The sequence below is a fragment of the Thermobia domestica genome, chromosome 4 (genome assembly GCF_964235325.1).
Source record: "Thermobia domestica chromosome 4, izTheDome1.hap1.1, whole genome shotgun sequence".
NCBI lineage: Eukaryota > Metazoa > Arthropoda > Insecta > Zygentoma > Lepismatidae > Thermobia > Thermobia domestica.
Window position 1 is genome coordinate 74,149,979 of NC_137457.1, and position 18,608 is coordinate 74,168,586.

The following is an 18,608-nucleotide window of genomic DNA, read 5'->3' on the forward strand; positions in this document are numbered from 1 at the left end:
CCGTCGGAATGGGTATGACGTTAATTCTATATTTCAAATGGTGGTCCCAAAATACCAAACTTTCGCTGGACGGTGGTGTAGAACGTAATACGGATGAAACAACATTACTTAATGTGCTGACACGCGTAACCTGGTAAAAACAGCATTTACATGCCGACTTGATTATGATTTTTTCTCCGTGCTCGGACATCAAAATATTTTATAGTAAGCCAGTTGAAACGAGAACAACAGCAACAAACCAGAGGCTCCACTATCACAACAGTTGCATCTATTGAGTACTCTTACATACTCTAACTAAAATAATGCCTAAAGCTAGGAAATAGTTCTGAAACGAGTCAAATAATTGTTTGGACCTACGAAAATTTTGTTGTACATTTAAGTGCATCATATTTCGAAATGATTTTAATTAGCAGCTTCATTTCACCAATCAACGAACCGCTCCGATCATATCAGAATGTATTACAACTGCTTTTCAACGTCACTGCAACATAGCCCAGAGATGTCTTTCTGTCATAAAACACTTCTATGTGTTTGTTAAATCGTTTCAAATATTAATTTTAAAATTTCTACAATTAAACGCTTTTCATCGTTCAAATCAAAATAGCCGAAGCTCACACTTTTGAACTTAGCGCCAATGTACAACAATAATCAGTTCTGTAATTTCTAATATTTATTGTTTTTTGTATCCGACATCCCTCAACCTCAGACTTCACTATACACACTATAATTTGTAGCATATATTGTTATCCTAGAGTTGAAAAACTCTGTTACCCTCTTTAATCTATGTCTACAACCAGCTTTGGGGAACTCATTTCATGGTGTCTGAAATGGATTTTCAAGGAAAATCCAAGCAAGGACTCAAGTGACTCTTTTTCGGCTCAACATCACAAATACTGTAACAGATTTATCCAGAACGTTTAGATTTAACTCTCTTTGATTCTCCATTCCTATTTGAGAAAAATTTCAGATTCCTGTATGTTATCTTTGACAAATGTATTACGTGGAAGCCTCATCTCGAAAAACTTGAAGCTAAAATTCTATAAAGACATGCCATTCGTCTGTACACTGTTGCTATTCATACTCCTTTCTAAAACCTATGTTCTTCTGTAATTTTATATTTTTTCGGCACACTTTTACCATCTGCTTCAATGTTATATCAAAACAAATATCGAGTATCTGACGAAATTATTCAATTGAATTCCATTTTCTGCATACTTTGGAAAAACGTTTTCTATAGTGACTTCATACTCACTTAAAAGATACAAAATTGCTTCCTTTGAATCAGGCCCATTTTGCCGAATCAAGCCGAATCAAGGTACAAAAGATCAGTGGTTTAGTATTATTAGCATGGTTGGTAATCACTATAATTCATTTAGGTCTTAATGTTTATTTTCACTCTATCTAATAAAAGCATTAGTTCCAGTATGACATATGAAATATATGCTGATACTTATCGCCTTTCGCCTTCTTATTCCTTACAACGATGATAAAAATTATTGTCGTGCCTCTTTAAACTAAGGTTTGAAAATATCTCAATTTTATTGATATGATCTAAATTTTAAGAGGTTTCCACAGTACGAAAGGTTATTGACAAAGACATTTTGTAATATCTCTGTTCAATATTATCTTGACACAAAGAAATTAGAAGTAAGGTCATTAACCAGGCTTAACTTAAGAAAACTACAAACTCTGTTGAAAAGGTAATTTCTGTAGACCAGGAAGGAATTTTGAAATTCAACCTAGAAATCAGCTCTCTACATCAGTGAAAGTAGCAACAATGAAATTGGTATTCACAAAAAAGAAGACACTAAATCAAATATTTCTAACATTTCCTATACTTTTAAACTCCATATAAATCCAACCAACCGTGGAAATTATCTATCAAAAGGGAGATATAATTGAGTTGATTTTGAGTTTAACGTGCCGTTCAGCAGCGAGGCTATATGAGTAGTGGATCCACTGATCAACGTGGAATCCGAACCATATGAGCTTCCGCCGGGAATAGAACCCGGGCCTCCCAAGCCAAAGGCACATACGCTAACCGCTTAGCCACGGAGAAACAAGGGCGATAGAAGAAAAAGGATCATAACGTAAATCAAGTCGTTTAGTGGAGCACACATGAAGCATGTAAGAAATTTGTAGCGCAGTTGCTTTGTGCGAGATCAAAATCTGGATCAATAAATGAGATGTGTTGCTGAATCGTCGTACCAAAAAAAAAAAAAAAAAAAACGTTTACTATTATAATGTTTTGATGTTTTTGGTATGCGAAACATAGTTAGTCTAATATATTTTTAAAATTTATCTCGATATCAAAGTAAGAAAAATGACGTTCTTAATCTTATATATTTGTTGCATACGTTTCGCACGTACTTTCTGTATGCTGATTGGTGCATAAGTATTACTTTCCTCGAAATTTTATGCAATTAGTAAATTACATAATCCGTTTGGCATTACGTGTTATTAAACTTTTCTCGATCTACGTGTACTGCAACTGACCTTTTAACTGTAAATACCTTAATAACCACTGTAAAGCTTATTAACGTAAAACATCAAGCAACGATATTCCATAAGTATTCCTACGTAAAATATTACATTCAGTAACTATCTATAGAATGAAACAAATTAAAGAAATGAACAAATATAAAGTAGAGTGAAGATAGCGTAACCAGAGCTAGGGAATAAGCTTCATTAGGATTCACCCAGAAAGAACACATGTTAAAGTGGTCGTAGAAAGAAGAAGTTCAACGTGACACAATGCGTAAATTTAAACAACAAATCTTCCTGTAGAGCAGCAATTCCAATTTCGTTTGTCTGGAATTGATATCGCGAAACCAGAGCTATAAAAAACAACTGTCCTGGGGTTGCAACGCTGCATAAGATCCTGCTTGCTTTCCAAACCACAGTAACTACGGCATAGGGCCGGAAAAAATACAGAAGAGCTATGGCAAGGAACTACGTCAGAATCAATTATCAAAGATTAATGAAATTTGATAGGTGTTATTCGATGGTATAGAAAACGTTAGCATGTGAGACAACGATAAAGATAAAAAACAATGCACTAAGGTCACCAGTAATATGCAGCTCCAAATATTTTAACATAGCACAATAGCAAAATACGGTCATTCCTCGCCGTATCTGCACACTTCACGTGACGTATCAATCTCGTTAGTCACATTATGCTGTGCATACTGTGCTTTAGTACCTACTGTACATTTGTTCATTCAGCAGTCTTGTTGTTGTTGTGCATATGTTTCTTTTCCTGTACAGAGCCCTTAATTTCACAACTTTACAGCATCATATGTGCCTTATTTGGCAAAACTGATAATCACTTTGACTTTCTTCACTTTTTATGTAAGCTGTTTTAACACCATACAATTTTATACATTCTATTTGAGAAACTGTAAGTTTGTTATGGGATGGAAACAGTGCCTTGTTTCACTACTGTCATGTTCTTGGTCATGTATCCCACTCCCGTAGGTGTCAGGTTACATGCACACATTTTTCATTTTCTGCATTATTTCCCGTGTTCGTAGGGTGTAACTCGGCAAAGCCTCACCCGGCTATTGCTTGGTATATATATTAAACATAGAGGATAAAAAAGGCATTTCCGCACCGAGGGCTATCAACACGATAACCTAGCGATCCAAAGTCAGTCAGGTTACATATTTTCATAAATATCTCTCTGTGACAGATCACAACGCCCCTTGTTAGTCTCTTACAATGACTTCATTTTTTAAATTATACTAAACGATAAATTAACATAATTCAATGTTAACCTTGTATTCGGGTATTCTTAGTTACAATAAACGAAAAAGTTTTTAACAAATTTATTTTTTGTGGTATGTCAACAGTAATATGAATACAACTGAAAATATTGTTTGACAGTGTTATCAAAATAAACAGTAGACATATGCGAGAGAATATTTCATTAAAATTAATTCTTTAGTAAATGACTCAATGAGGGAATTAGCTGGATTTATATCTAGGAAGAAAACTGACTGATTATGTATTTGTACACTGATCTTCAAAAATCTAATAAATAGTGGCTAAATCTAAAATTATAACGAACTGGTTCCTATTAGATATGATGTCTTGACTAGCAACTTGTACTAGAAATACAAAAAAAAAAGAATCAATAACTTGAGCTAGAAATAGAAGAAGGAGTAACTTAAACTAGAAATAGGAATCACTAGAAAAAGAAAGTTATTTTTATAATAACTCTGTAACAGTTTCACCAACTAACTGAACATTTTGGTTTAATCAGGCAATGCAAACTCTATCTAATCAGGGCATGACGGCGCACACATTTTCAGTTAGTTGGCAATACTGTTACCCAGTTATTTTTTCAAGTAACAACTGATGATCGATGGTCAAAAAATTGCCATACACAAGCAGATTACTGATGAAATTCTTCAGAAGTCATATTAGGCAGGGGTGTTTCATAACACTGTAATTTAAGCTAACAGTCGTAACAAGATGATGTAAATTCTAAAGTAAATACATTTAATGCACTCTTCCATGGTCATAACTGAACCAAGGACCCTAACCTCTCTTGTGTCTGTTAATGTGCTAGCTAGGACCAAGTGTTGCATACGCATTTGTGAGCACAGCACACATACAACACTTAGAGGGTTGACGGAAGTACTCACTTTCGGAGGGCAAACTTGCTTTTTGAATCTCATTCATCATCTTTTCTTTCATTTTCACATTCATTTGGGCTTCGGCCCTAGGATACTTCATTGCGATGGCGGACTCTGGCAATACTAACGGACAATCGGTTCTCGGTCGACATACAGGATTGCCAGCTTTTCTTTCTACCAATTCAAACACTTCGCGTGTTCAAACTACATCCACTGGAACTACCAGTCGCACTCGACACTTTTCCTGGGGAAGTCAATCAGTAGCGAGCACATCTAAATAGAGACATCCATCCACTGAGTCAGTCCAGTCTGCAAAGAGATTTCGCGGTGGATCACAATCTTCAAACGTCCAACCAATGGATACTGGATCGCAACCTTCAGAATCATTATCCGAACCTCTCAACATGACTCCAGATCCCGTTTACAATTTTCTATTAACTGACTTTGACCCGAAGTACACCCATCCAAAGATGATCTTTCTCCAGATCATTAAATACGTTCCACGTGCGAAGGTAGAACAAATAGTCCACACTAGGAATGGATACATTATAAAATCAAAAGATCCAAATTTTGGAACCTATTTACGTAACAAGGCATCTTATGAAATCTTCGGGAAAAACGCAAAATTAGCAAAAAAGTCTGATTCTAGGCCTAAACAACCACCACCACCCAAAAATCAGCCGATGTTGTCTGTTGTCATTCGTGGTGTTCTTCCAGAGTTTACGGACGACGAAGTGCGCGAAGAGCTTATTCAAGAGGGCATTAACATTGACAAATGCATACGCATTAAAAACAATAATGGGCCAACATATATGATGCGTGTTTTGTCCCAAAACCAGCAGGCTATCGATCATCTTCTGGCACACGGTGCACCTATTTATAAGAAAATCCATAGGGTAGAGCCTTCTAAAACTCCTGGGCCAGTGCCTCTTCGGTGCGAGAGATGTCAGACCTACAACTCTCATTTCACAAACAGCTGTCCAAATCAACCGCGATGCGGATATTGTGGGAACCAACATGAAACCAGGTTGTGCCAAAATCAACAACAACCTCCAAAATGTTCCACATGTGGTGAGATGCACCCCACATACAGCTACCGCTGCAAGGCAAAGCCTCCGGCAGAACCCACTCGTCCGGAGTTTACTGCACCCATTCGAAGTTCTGATAAAACTACACCTCCAGCTCAATCTATTCTGCATCCACTCAGTATCGAAGATTTTCTTCGTTACTTCACTATAGTGCTTCAGAACGTGCTACCATTTCAACGCGGTTCATATACTTAGCACCATAACTGCCACTGCAAAATCTTTCTTTAACATCAATATGCATGGAACATATTCAAGACAGTATGCTCACTTTCAAATCGCGCCTCTTGAAACCGTCGTTTAAAGCCATGTACCTTCTGATCCTAATTATGAATTTGTTATTTATTAATATTCGATCTTTCCAGCAACACAAACTTCTCTTAGAACATCTCTTACTGGAAGAACAAATTGATATTTTTGCTCTCAATGAAACTGCACTCAAACCTAATGTCACAGCTCGCATCAAGGGTTATCACCTTCACCGACATGATTACATGAGACCAGCCGCCAGAGCTCAAGGTGGAGTTGCAGTAGGTTTTTCACCAAAATTACCATTCCGACAATATCATCCGCAGGCTTTTGGCAATCATCCAGAACATCTTCTGTTGTCCGTTTACTATCCATCCATTGTTATCAACGTTGCTACAATCTATATCCGGCCGAGACACCAAATACCATTTGATTTTTTCAATTACATTGCCCAGAATTTTAGGAATATCATCATTATGGCTGATATCAATATTCACAGTCGCAACGTCCGAGAAAAACAGCAATTTATCGACTACGTAACGCAACAACTACATTTACATATCCATGACTTATCTAGTCATACCAGACCAAGCAGTCAAACAACGCCAGATGTTTTAATTACGTCACTTAATCTGGTCGGCGATTGTAATATCCAGGTACTTGACACAATAGGCAGCGACCACTGCCCAGTAAAACTAACGATCAATAAAGGCCGTTACTGCAACAACACTCCGGTGTTTCGTACCGTCAAACGTTACGATAAAGCAGATTGGAATACGTATAGGACAACCATTGAAAACGATATTACTGGTCTTACAGCACCAACTACTGAATCTGAATTGTATAACACTATCTCACGACTCACAGATACCTTAACCTCTAATGCTGAAGCATCTATTCCTACGGACAAAATCTGTCCCTCTAAACCAAAGTTACCGCCTCAATATCTGGCCATTGTAAAACGTGCACGGCAGCACATTCGAGAATACTATCGTACTGGAAACGAGGCACATCTTCATTGCTATAGACAATGGCAACGAGCAGTGAAAAACTATCTTATTGCATATAAACGGAGACATTGGATTAGTGCTTGCAATAAGTTGAGAGACGAAGCACATCCTACCCGCTACTGGAAGAAATTTCATCAATTAACTGGAAAGAATACTGTTACAACATATCCGCTCCATCTCAATAGTGTTCCACTACTTTCATACACAGACAAAGCAAATGCTTTTGCAGATCAACTACAAGCAGTATTCACTCCAACTGAGTCTCCATGCCAGAGCGAACGTGTTGATATTTCCAGTGTACCTTCTCTACAACCCTCTGTAACACATCAAATCGACTTAAATCATCCACTTACCACACCAATTACTGCTCCAGAATTACATTCCGCTCTTCGACGAAAACGAAACAGCTCCAGGAATATATAGCATATCTTATAGGATGCTGAAAGAATCCCCGCCTCTCTTTATTTCTTTATTAATTTCTATTTATAATTTCATTCTCAGCACTGGATATTATCCGTTACAATGGAAAGTCTCAAAAGTCTGTATGTTTCATAAACCGCACAACCCCATTCATGATGTCAGTTCTTACAGGCCCATTCAGTTAACTTCTGTCTTCAGTAAGCTATTTGCAAAGATTCTCGTCAACAGACTACATGTTTATCTTAAAGAACACGATCTGTTACCAACACATCAAGCAGGTTTTAGGCCTGCCTTTTCTATTAGCGACCAACTGCTCCGTCTTACGACTGTTCTCACCAATCAATACAATAAAGCCTTTCCATCATGTTTAGTCCTTATGGACTTAGAAAAAGCTTTTGATAAAGTATGGCAATATGGCTTGCTGCGGAAACTACAGTCACTCCGATTACCCACTTGCTACATTCGTCTCATTTACTCTTTTTTAAGTAATCGAATAGCATATGTTTCAATAGGAAATGTCCTATCTAGACCTATTTTTCCGCACACAGGCGTACCTCAGGGATCTGCACTTAGTCCATTATTATATATCTTATATGCCTCAGATATGCCTCGACCACCGCCTAATGTCTACATTTTCCAATATGCTGACGACACAGCATTTTTATCGCTTGGGAAAACTATGCTTCAGATCAGCAGAAGCCTACAACTGACACTCGGTAATTTTCTCACCTGGTGCAGGAAGTGGAAATTAACTGTCAATTCAGAGAAAACGCAAGCTCTTGTATTTCTTCCACCTAAGCGTAGAACTAAAGTACGCCGAAACCCTGCTAATCTTACTATATCAGTTGACGGGCATTTTCTTCGACCAAGCGCCTCTGCTACGTATCTAGGTGTGGTATTTGATACCAAACTCACCTGGAAACGTCACTTTCACAAACTGGCTCAAAAAGCATCTACTAGATTAAATCTTCTACGCCGCCTTACGGGCACAACTTGGGGACTAAGTGCGGATGTCTTACTAAAGACATACAAAGTTTTTCTCCGACCTCTTCTCACTTTTGGTCACATTGCCTGGTGTCACGCTTCCCCTAAACTCTACGAGAAGTTAGCAGTTATGGAACGCCATGTTATTCGCCTGGCATATCGGATTCGTTTGCCATATCCAAATTACATGACCTACGAACACATCGACTTTCCAGCCATTTTCGATCATCTTGCTACACTCCGGACACGATACATTCAGTCACGCATTACAAATGCTCATCCACTATATCTGGACACTTTAAGACTTGATGCTCTTACGGATGCTCCATATCGATACCAGCACTCACCGCTCAACATACTCACCACACTATATATTAAGACAACAAATTTGGACGACGCAGAGAGAGCAATATTTGATATTTACGTCATCAGAGATCATATACCTCATATTTTTCCATTTTAGTACATGTTTCTCACTCATCACTAACATTGGGCTATCATCACGTCTTACATCAGTCTCGAGTCGCCCCGAGACAGAAGATCAAACACTCATGTGTCTCAACTAATCTTTCCTAATTTGTTTGTGACGTCAATGCACTTCATATCATTATCATACCTGCTTATATATATCACATACCTAGTTACATTTCTCCTTTAACTATATTATATTTGTATATTTTTCACCATTAGTATGATATCTTGCACTACATTATATTGTTTTGTTATTCAAGACTAATTTTATGTCGTTTTTTTCTTTTCTCAATCTGTTGTTATTTTTGCATTGCACTTAGACCATCTATTGTACCTGTACTAGCACCATCAACATGTTTGGAAACCTATGCCAAAGAGAGGGCGTAACCCTCTAATGGCTGGGGTTAGTTTGTTTGATATGAAACCAAGTATACTGAAATAAACAAAATAGATGATTAAAGAAATTTCCTATACCTAATCCCTTACCTAAAAAAAATCTTCCATGGAAATACACTTCCACATTTGAAAACAATATACCCATAATGTACGTTAGTTGTTTACCACATAGTAAGGTACCTGTCAACAGGAACAAAAATTACGATCCCAAAGGCCAAATATTAACAACAACGTTTAATATTATATTTCTCATTCCTTCTCTTTACACTAACAAAAATTATAGTGATTTAACTGAACAATTTGGGAGCATGTAAACATATGTATGTATTTAGTCTAGCAATGAATATAATATTTCTCGAAAATACACGTATATTGCCATAGGCATCCATCTTACAGGTTACGAGAAGAAGGGTCACTGGCCACAATCCATCCAAAACAGAAAAAAGGACAAACGGTACATGCTTACTCCTCGATGGTCAAAAAATAAAATGCCTTATCCATCTATCTACACTGATTTGATGTGTAATGTAAAAATTCACATACCTTCCGCGGAAACAAGAATCATACACTATGTGATCAAAAGTATGCGAACACCTGGCTGAAAATGACTTACAAGTTCGTGGCGCCCTCCAGTCGGTACTGCCGGAATTCAATATTTTGTTGACCCGCCCTTAGCCTTGATGACATCTTCCACTCTTGCAGACACACTTTCAATCAGGTGCTGGAAGGTTTCTTGGGGAATGGCAGCCCATTCTTCACGGAGTGCTGAACTGAGGAGAGATATCGATGTAAGTCGGTGAGGCCTGGCACCAAGTCGTCGTTCCAAAACACCCCAAAGGTGTTCTATAGGATTCAAGTTAAGACTCTGTACAGGAAAGATATTATGGCCGTGTAACCACTTCGCCACAGTCTGTGCAGTATAAACTGGTGGTCCATATTGTTGAAAGATGTAATCGCCATTCCTGACTTGTTCATCGAAAGCGGGAAGCAAGAAGGTGCTTAAAACATCAAGGTATGTCTGTACTGTGAGAGTGTCACGCAAATCAACAAGGGTGCAAGCCCCGTCCATGAAAAACACGTCCACAGCATAACATCATCAACTCCTAATTTTACTGTTGGCACTACACACGCTGACAGATGACGTTCACCGGCATTCACCATACCCACACCCTGCCATCGATCTCATCGCCACATTATATATCGTGAATCGTCACTCCACACAACGTTTTTCCACTGTTAAATCTTCCAATGTTTATGCTCCTTACACCAAGCGAGGCGTCGTTTGGCATTTAACATCGTGATGTGTAGCTTATGAGTAGCCTCTCGACCATGAAATCCAAGTTTTATCACCTCATGCCTGTCATAATATTTGGGGTGGACCCTCATACACTTTGGAATTCCTGTGTAATGGTCTGAATAGATATCTGCCCAAACACTTTAGGACACTCTTCAACTGTCGGCTTTCTCTGTCGCCAACAGACCACTAAGCCTTTACGCTTTTGTACTGTAGGTGTCCCTTCATGTTTCCACTTCACTATCACATCAGACACAGTGCACCTAGGGATGTTTAGGAATGTGGAAATCTCGCGTGCAGACTTCTGACACAAGACATCCGATCACCTGACCAAGTTCGAAGTCCGTGCGTTCCGCGGAGCGCCCCATTCCGCTTTCTCAGGATGTATAGTGACTGCTGATGTCGTTGATAATGAGTACCTCGTAGTAGGCGGCAGCACAATGCACCAGATATGAAAAAGGTATGTTTTGGGGTTGCATTATACTTTGGTCACATAGTGTACCTCATTGTAGACAAAATGTGAGAATATGTGGAAATCAGATTAGTCCAATCGGCACAGACCGTCATAGCTAAGTAAGTTAACCTTACAAGATACTGTATAGACAGTAGGCTAACATTATCAAGTAAAATAAGCATAATAGACCTACCAGGTATGTCGAGTCCTCAATAATCATAAAACACAGTGATATATGTCAAAAATGACAACAAAGTCTCATTATAATTGTAATAAAAGTAACTAGATTTATAACTTGGTTGTTTTAAGACGAAAAAGCAATCAACTCTATATATAGATAACTGAATTAACTTCTTTCTATACCCATGCCAAATCTCAACCCCCCGTTAGTTCGAAAACATAACTATAGACCAAATACAGCAAATTAAACTTTAGAGGTAACAGTTATATTCAACCAGGATGTCAGTACAGAGGGTGACATTGATGAAAGACTGTACATTATTCCAACACCCCAACTTGTAAATTACCGTAGCATGGCCTTCTTTGAGGACTATTGGTATATATAAAATGGATAACAAGAAAGGAAAACAGATATTCACCAAACAAACAAACGTGCAAAATCATAGTTTTTCTTTCTAATTTAAATAACATAATTTAAACTTTAAATTATGTCGTAGAAAGCTATTTCACTAAATTCAAAATTTCTGGTAATAATTTTCAGTTCTCTAGAGACTAGTAAATACTAAGGTTTACCCTGCAATGTTGAAATATAAAACACTAACTTCATTTGTCACACATAAGAATTTCTCTAAAATGTATTCATAAATATACATGGTTCTAGTGTAAACATTAGTTTATTATAATGCGTAAATATCATTGTTTGTTATAATTAAATTTATCAGAATGATACAACATGCAATTAAAATTTACATGCTGCTTTTTTTATTCTATTGCAGGTCTTCATTAGCTGAAAATATACCTATATTCGTAATTGAAACTAGTTTTGAAACAATGTATCATGTTTTGGAAATACCATAAAACCATATTATTTTGTAAACCTTATAACAAGAAATAAAAATATTCCAGCCAACCTATTTGCATTTTTAATACCTAATTTTACTAAGAATTTAAGTATCTAAATGTGAAATGGAGTAAACACTTGAAACACATTACAAATCAGCAATTTTATTAGAACCAACGAAAGGATATATATATATATATATATATATATATATATATATATATATATATATATATATATATATATATATGTAGACAGATAGATAGATATTTTGAACAGGTCTCTAGGTCTCAATTTTGTGATATACCGACCTCTTGCAATTTTCGCCAGAAGGCACAAGTGGCCTCTTTGTCCCCGTAAGGTCTCTTCGTCCTCGAAAAATAGTCTCTTCGTCCCCAAATGAATATCCAAAAAGGTCGTTTTGAACCTTCGAGGTATCTTCGTCCCAATTAGGCTTACCAACTAAGTTTTGTATGTAAATTGTTGACTTAAGGTTTTAAAGCACAGGTGGTAAATAATTCACTGTTAAATACTTTATAGATGTGTATAATGTTCTACATATGAGCAATAACATACTGATTAAAATTTTCAAAATATATTTTGTTTTCGAAATCAGGATTTTATTTTGAGTATATCAATAACTAAGAGAAAAATATATAAGAATTTCACTTCAACTGTTTCTCAAGTTTGAAACATGTGCATTGATCTCGCATTATTAAGGCAGTTACTTTAACTAATTCTAAAATTATAAAAAAATGATATCTTCCAGTTTAACGTCCCAGGGTTATGATCCTAGACTAACGCAGACAATGATTAAGACAAGTGAATGATAATGGAGGAATTAATTGAAAAACAATGTTAGATAAAACGAGAGTACTCCGAGAAAATCCAAGAAAATATTGTCCACCACAAAGTTAATTGGCCTGGGATCGAGTCATGAATTCCATACTTCAGAGATAAGTACCTTACTACTGAGACACCGTGCAACTTTCTTTAAACTTTTCGTTGCACTAGTATTACATGAACAATACTCTAATGGTTTTCAATACATGCTAGTAACACTGACTGATATGGTAACGAAAATGTTTACGTACATATCGTTTAAATATAAAATTCGACTATACGTAGGATTTTTTATACCACTGTCTCATAGTGTAGTCGTAAATGTTATATGAGGTATATGCCATAAATATAATAACATAATCTATTTTATAATATATAGTTATATTCTTTTGGAAACATTATCCCTCTCCAGATAAATATCCACTCCGCATTCATGTTTAGACTTCAAATACAATATCATGGTAATCCTAATTCCTATCTTCGTTTATTTGTGGCTCATTTGCTTCTAGTTTATATTCTTTGTGTAACAACAATAAAATATTTTCCCCGCCACCACACACACACACATACATACATACATGGGCAATCCGCGAAATGAATGTATTAAATCCAGGATTTCACCCGGGTCTTCCATATATGCAAATCAATTATAGTGCAGTGCATCAAGGATCATTTATATATATTTTGTTTTTCAAGATGAACATGGAAACGACTTTCGATATACAAGGAATATACGACTATATTCAATATTATGTAACAAATCTTTTAGTCTCTTTGCTTTCAGTAAATAGGCATATACTCAAGCCCAGTATCTCGCAAACTGTATTGTGGCCGCGGTGGCTCAGTGGTAGAGCGTTCACCTCTGGTGCTTGGAGTCCCGGGTTTGATCCCAGCCCCTGCCAAGTGAACTTTGTGGTGTACAAACACCGTGTGCGTGGGTTTCCTCGGGGTTCTCCCGTTCCCACCCACTTTCTTCATTTCACCATTTCATTCATTACTCATCATCACCGTCTCCTTTAGCCTAACCGGCATAATCGTGGGACTTAAAACTCAAAGATTTTATTTCATTTTCATTTTCGCAAACTGTACTCAGCGAATCAAAAGTGATGCTCGATAGCTACCCTTCTCGTGCTCTTAGAAATGAACATTGTTCCAAAAAAGAAAGAAAAGATGAAATTCAAACAAATTTCGTATCAGACACTACAGCTGAGAATCTCAAACATAATTTGAAAATTACATACGCAACCGTAATTTATCTTCTCCTTCAGGACTGACGTTTTATAAACTTTATGACTCTACTCTATAAAATATTCCTGTTTGTTTTCAATTATTAAAGGAAACCAGCAGATCCACAAGCGCAGGAAACCATTGTTGTGTGAATGATTGAATATGATACAAAATTAAAAAATATTTATGACTAGAAAAGTAGCCTTAATAACACATTATTAATATCTTTATTTAACGATTTCTCGAGAATTACTCGAATTTAAGACGTACTCGAATCTAAGGCGCACCCAATTTCGCTGGGTAAAATTAAGGAAAAATAGTATTATGTTTTCGTTTTTAACTATTAATTAGGGGCTCTTTGATATTGGTCATTTTCGGTGATTTTTATATATCCCTCTCTCCTCCCCAGTAGTGATGAGCGCAAGAGAGTTGGTCTTACATATTGTGCAAGTCTTGCATGCAAAACCAAGACCAAGACCAAGACCAGATATCTCGATGCAAGACTAAGACCAAGACCAAGACCATACCTGTAAATCCAAGACTAAGATTCTTGCGCAGGGGTCTTGCACAAGTACAATTACTACTTGATGTTTTATAGAATGTAAAAAGGAAAAAGAAAATATAATTACTTGTGCACATTTCACTTTAATTTCTTGTCTTCAGTATTAAACATCGGTATTTTCCTTACACCATAGATGCCGACTAGAAGGGTATGGTCTTGGCTCCGAGACTCAAGCATCCATTTGAAATCTTTAATGTGTGCGCACAAAATTAATCTCAGAAATAAAATTTTCACGAAATTGACAAACACTTAGTGCATGTGAGCCTAAGTTTGATTTCATGAGTGGGTATTTATACGTTGAACGTTATATATACGTTATACGTTATATATAATTTTTAGACTCCTTAGGTATACGGTACAGGAGAATTAAACGATATAACATTATACAACAATAAATAATCCATATTCACAAATGAAAGCGATTTTGTAAAATTATTTCAAATAACTTGGAGTTTGATGCCGTTATTTTGTATTTCTAATATAGGTCAAAATTATTTATATAAATTCAGTTTACACAAAAGATATAGACAATTGATTAGTCTTCAGTTTCACTCAAATTATTCTAAAATATTAAAAGGTTTCATTATAATCATTATTATCTCTCTTTTTTGGCCAATATTGTTAAACATATCATATTCATCATCATCATAGTTATTCCGCCATTATTGGCAGGTCACTTGCTGCAACTGAGAAGCTTCGATTTACGGTGATTCTCAGCTAGTCTCTTCGTCTTGACGTTGCAATTTTCTGTTTTCATACATTCCTTCAACTACAGTCTCCTTCGTCCCCTCCCTCTATTTCCTTCCATCATGCACTCTAGCAGGTCTCTCATAAAACAGTTTTTCCTCAGCAAATGTCCGAAATTGTTCCTCTACCTGCTTTTAATTACATCTAAAATCCTTCTTTTCTCTCCTACGTTGTATTTCTGTTACTACTGGCACATTGTAAAATTTATTATCCCTTATATCGAGAGTAACATTTACCTATGAAATGCATAACAATTTTTAAAAGCAAGAATCTTGCAAGCAAGAACAAGACCAACACCAAGACCAAGACCAAAGATTTCAGTGCAAGACCAAGACCAGGACTGGTTGTTCAAGACCAAGATCCCCCGGGTCTTGGCCTTGGTTTTGCATTTGCTCATCACTATCCCATGTTGCGGGGCACGCAACATAAAAATTATCCCAGGCCCGATTGACATGTATGTTGAAAATTTGGTCGAGATCGGTCAGGCGATTCAAGAGTTACTAAGTTTTATTTATTTTTAAATATCTATCCCCTCCTCTCCTCTATCTTCAAATGGATATGATGAAAACCACCCTAGGTCAGAATCTCATCTATGTTGATAATTTGATTAAGCGTGATGAAGTCACAAATACAGTTACTTTATTTTTATTTTTTTACTTCTATGCCCCACTTCCCCTCCTCTACATCGTGTCGTCAAACTAAAATGATGAAAACATTCCAGGTCCAAACCTTATCTATGTTGAAAATTTGATTGAGATCGATCAGGTGGTTCAAGAGTTCTTCACTCACAAACATGGTCACTTGTATTTTTATATTTATTGATTTATGTATATCTCCCCTCCTCCCCAACTCCAACGTTGTTTCGTCAATGTGAAACGGTGAAATCCATGTTAGGCACGAAAGTCATCTATTTTCAAAATTGATCGAGGATGGTCGTTTGGTTCAAGTGTTATTAAGTTTTATTTATTTTTGTATAACTCCCATTCCTCCCCAACCCTAAATTCCTCAAAGTGAATAGCTAAAACACACCCAAGTCAGAACTGCATCAACGTCAAAACTTTGATCGAGATCGTTCTGGTGGTTAAAGGATTAAGAGTCAGAATCGTAGCCACTATCAATTTGGATCTGAAGTTTCTTGTTCACAGACCCCGCTATTCAAATATAGATGAAATGAAGTATTTAATTTTCCCCCCATCGTTATGTCGACTAGACTAAAGCAAACTGTGATGATGAGAAATAAATGAAATGATGAAATGAAGAAAGTGGGAGAGAACAGGAGAACCCAGAAAAAACCTACAAACACGGCTAAATTATTAAATGAAACGAATATGAATTTATTAATACAAAAACAAAATTAAGGGATATTCGATTATTATTATTTTTTTAAAAAAATAAACGTACTGTATATTGTTATTAATGTGTGCAGATATGGTCAAATGATGAAAAAATTGCTTTCGAAAGTCAAAAGAGTATTGCGTTTCATAAAACATTCTAACTAGTGAAAATATGATTTGAAAAAAATGTTTGAGAAATGCAGTTCTAGTCCACTTTGAGGAGAGCACAAAATAATCCTCCCCGACACAGAAAGAAATAGTTGCAGTTCCAACGCACAAAATGTAAATAATAATAATAATAATAATAATAATAATAATAATAATAATAATAATAATAATAATAATAATAATAATAATAATAATAATAATAATAATAATAATAATAATAACAAGTGAGTTTCGTTTCACAGTGTGAAACACTAGAATAGACTTCCAAACTGCAAATTCACTACTCAACCTTGGAGTAGTGCATCTCTAGCTACTGGTTCCAACAGAGGAATAAGATAAAGGATTGATTCTGTTCATCGGATACTGAATTAATTACAAAGAGTCATTACTCGATATTTCTTATTGTTTTTGTTTTACGAAGATTAATATTGGAACCGTAATTGCTAATTGAAAACAGTCAGGGTCGTATCTTGTGGGGACAGGGAGGCAACTACCCTTCCAGGGAAGCCCACCGCAGTTCGAGGGGACCCATTTTAAGTCATTTTTTTTACTCCATATACAATACGAATGTGAAGTTATAAAGGAAGAATCAAACAGATTGACTACATTACATAAACAAAGCAGCACACCAAAAGTCAATAAAACAAAAATGACTAATGGGCCAATTTAAAACGTCTACTGTTATGGGCCCTAGGAATAATATTTATTCGTATGGCTTTGAGATTTATCAATAGTGTCCCCTTATTTAATTTGTTATTTATGGAACAGGCCCAGGGACGGAACTAAGGACCCCGTAGACTTTGCCGTGGAGTAGCGCTTACAGTCTCCGGGGGCCCATAAAGCGTAAGAGAAAAATGGAAAGAGGAGGCTCAAGAATTAGAAAAACAACTTTTATAGGGGACTCAAATAAGCGTAATAATAGTTGCCCCTCCCGCGAAAAAATCCAAGTTATGGCGCTGATATCAGGTCTGAAAAAGAGGAATAAAATCAGAGGTGAAACGTATTGTTGAGGATTGAATCCCATATCAAAAAGACTGTTTACCTTTATCTATTTCCATTTTATCAATTATGCGATCCGTGTTGTAACAGATAAATCGTAGATATTTACCATTTCCAATTTGAACATGTAAATGAAAGTATCTATTGAAAGTATCTGTGAGATTTATCAATAGTGTCCCCTTAATTAATTTGTTATTTATGGAACGGGCCTAGGGACGAAAGTAAATGAAAGTTAAAATAATGCACTGTTTTAATTAACGAAACCAAGTTCTGAAACCAGAAGTACTAGTTAATTTCAACCACTTACAATTTTGATAAAATTGCTGAGTGTAGTGATTGCTGAGTGTGGATGTTCTATTGAGACGCTGAATCGATTGACAGAAGCCGCTTGTCGCTATCTATTAAAATTTTTGTTCTATGGCGTAAAACTTCTACCACTTCCGATTTGAATGGAGAGTTAAGGAAAGAGATGAGTCGATCAAAAAAAAAAAAAAACTTTATTAGTCATCATTTTTGTTTTGTGAAAATCGATATTTAAACTTGAAACATTAGTAAATTTCAACCACTTCTGGCTTTAGTAGAATGCTGTAGGTAGTGATGATGTATTCTCTTGTGACATTGAAGCGATTGCAGAAACCCATTTGTTGTTTATGTGCACATGGTGGTAAATACTGAAACAAGAAATGGTTTATCTGAAAAGGTTC

At 36.2% G+C, this 18,608-nt stretch overlaps 1 protein-coding gene across 1 annotated transcript; it reads left to right on the plus strand.

The window, feature by feature from the left end:
- Window positions 1–6,033: 6,033 nt before the first annotated feature.
- On the plus strand, window positions 6,034–7,407 carry LOC145682791 (uncharacterized). The gene has a single exon (XM_081754165.1). It carries the CDS (start codon window positions 6,034–6,036, stop codon window positions 7,405–7,407), a length of 1,374 nt encoding a protein of 457 aa, XP_081610291.1.
- Window positions 7,408–18,608: the final 11,201 nt, after the last annotated feature.

Coding starts and splice junctions, on each gene's coding strand:
- LOC145682791 (XM_081754165.1), top strand. CDS start 6,034: ATGTACCTTCTGATCCTAATTATGAATTTGTTATTTATTAATATTCGA.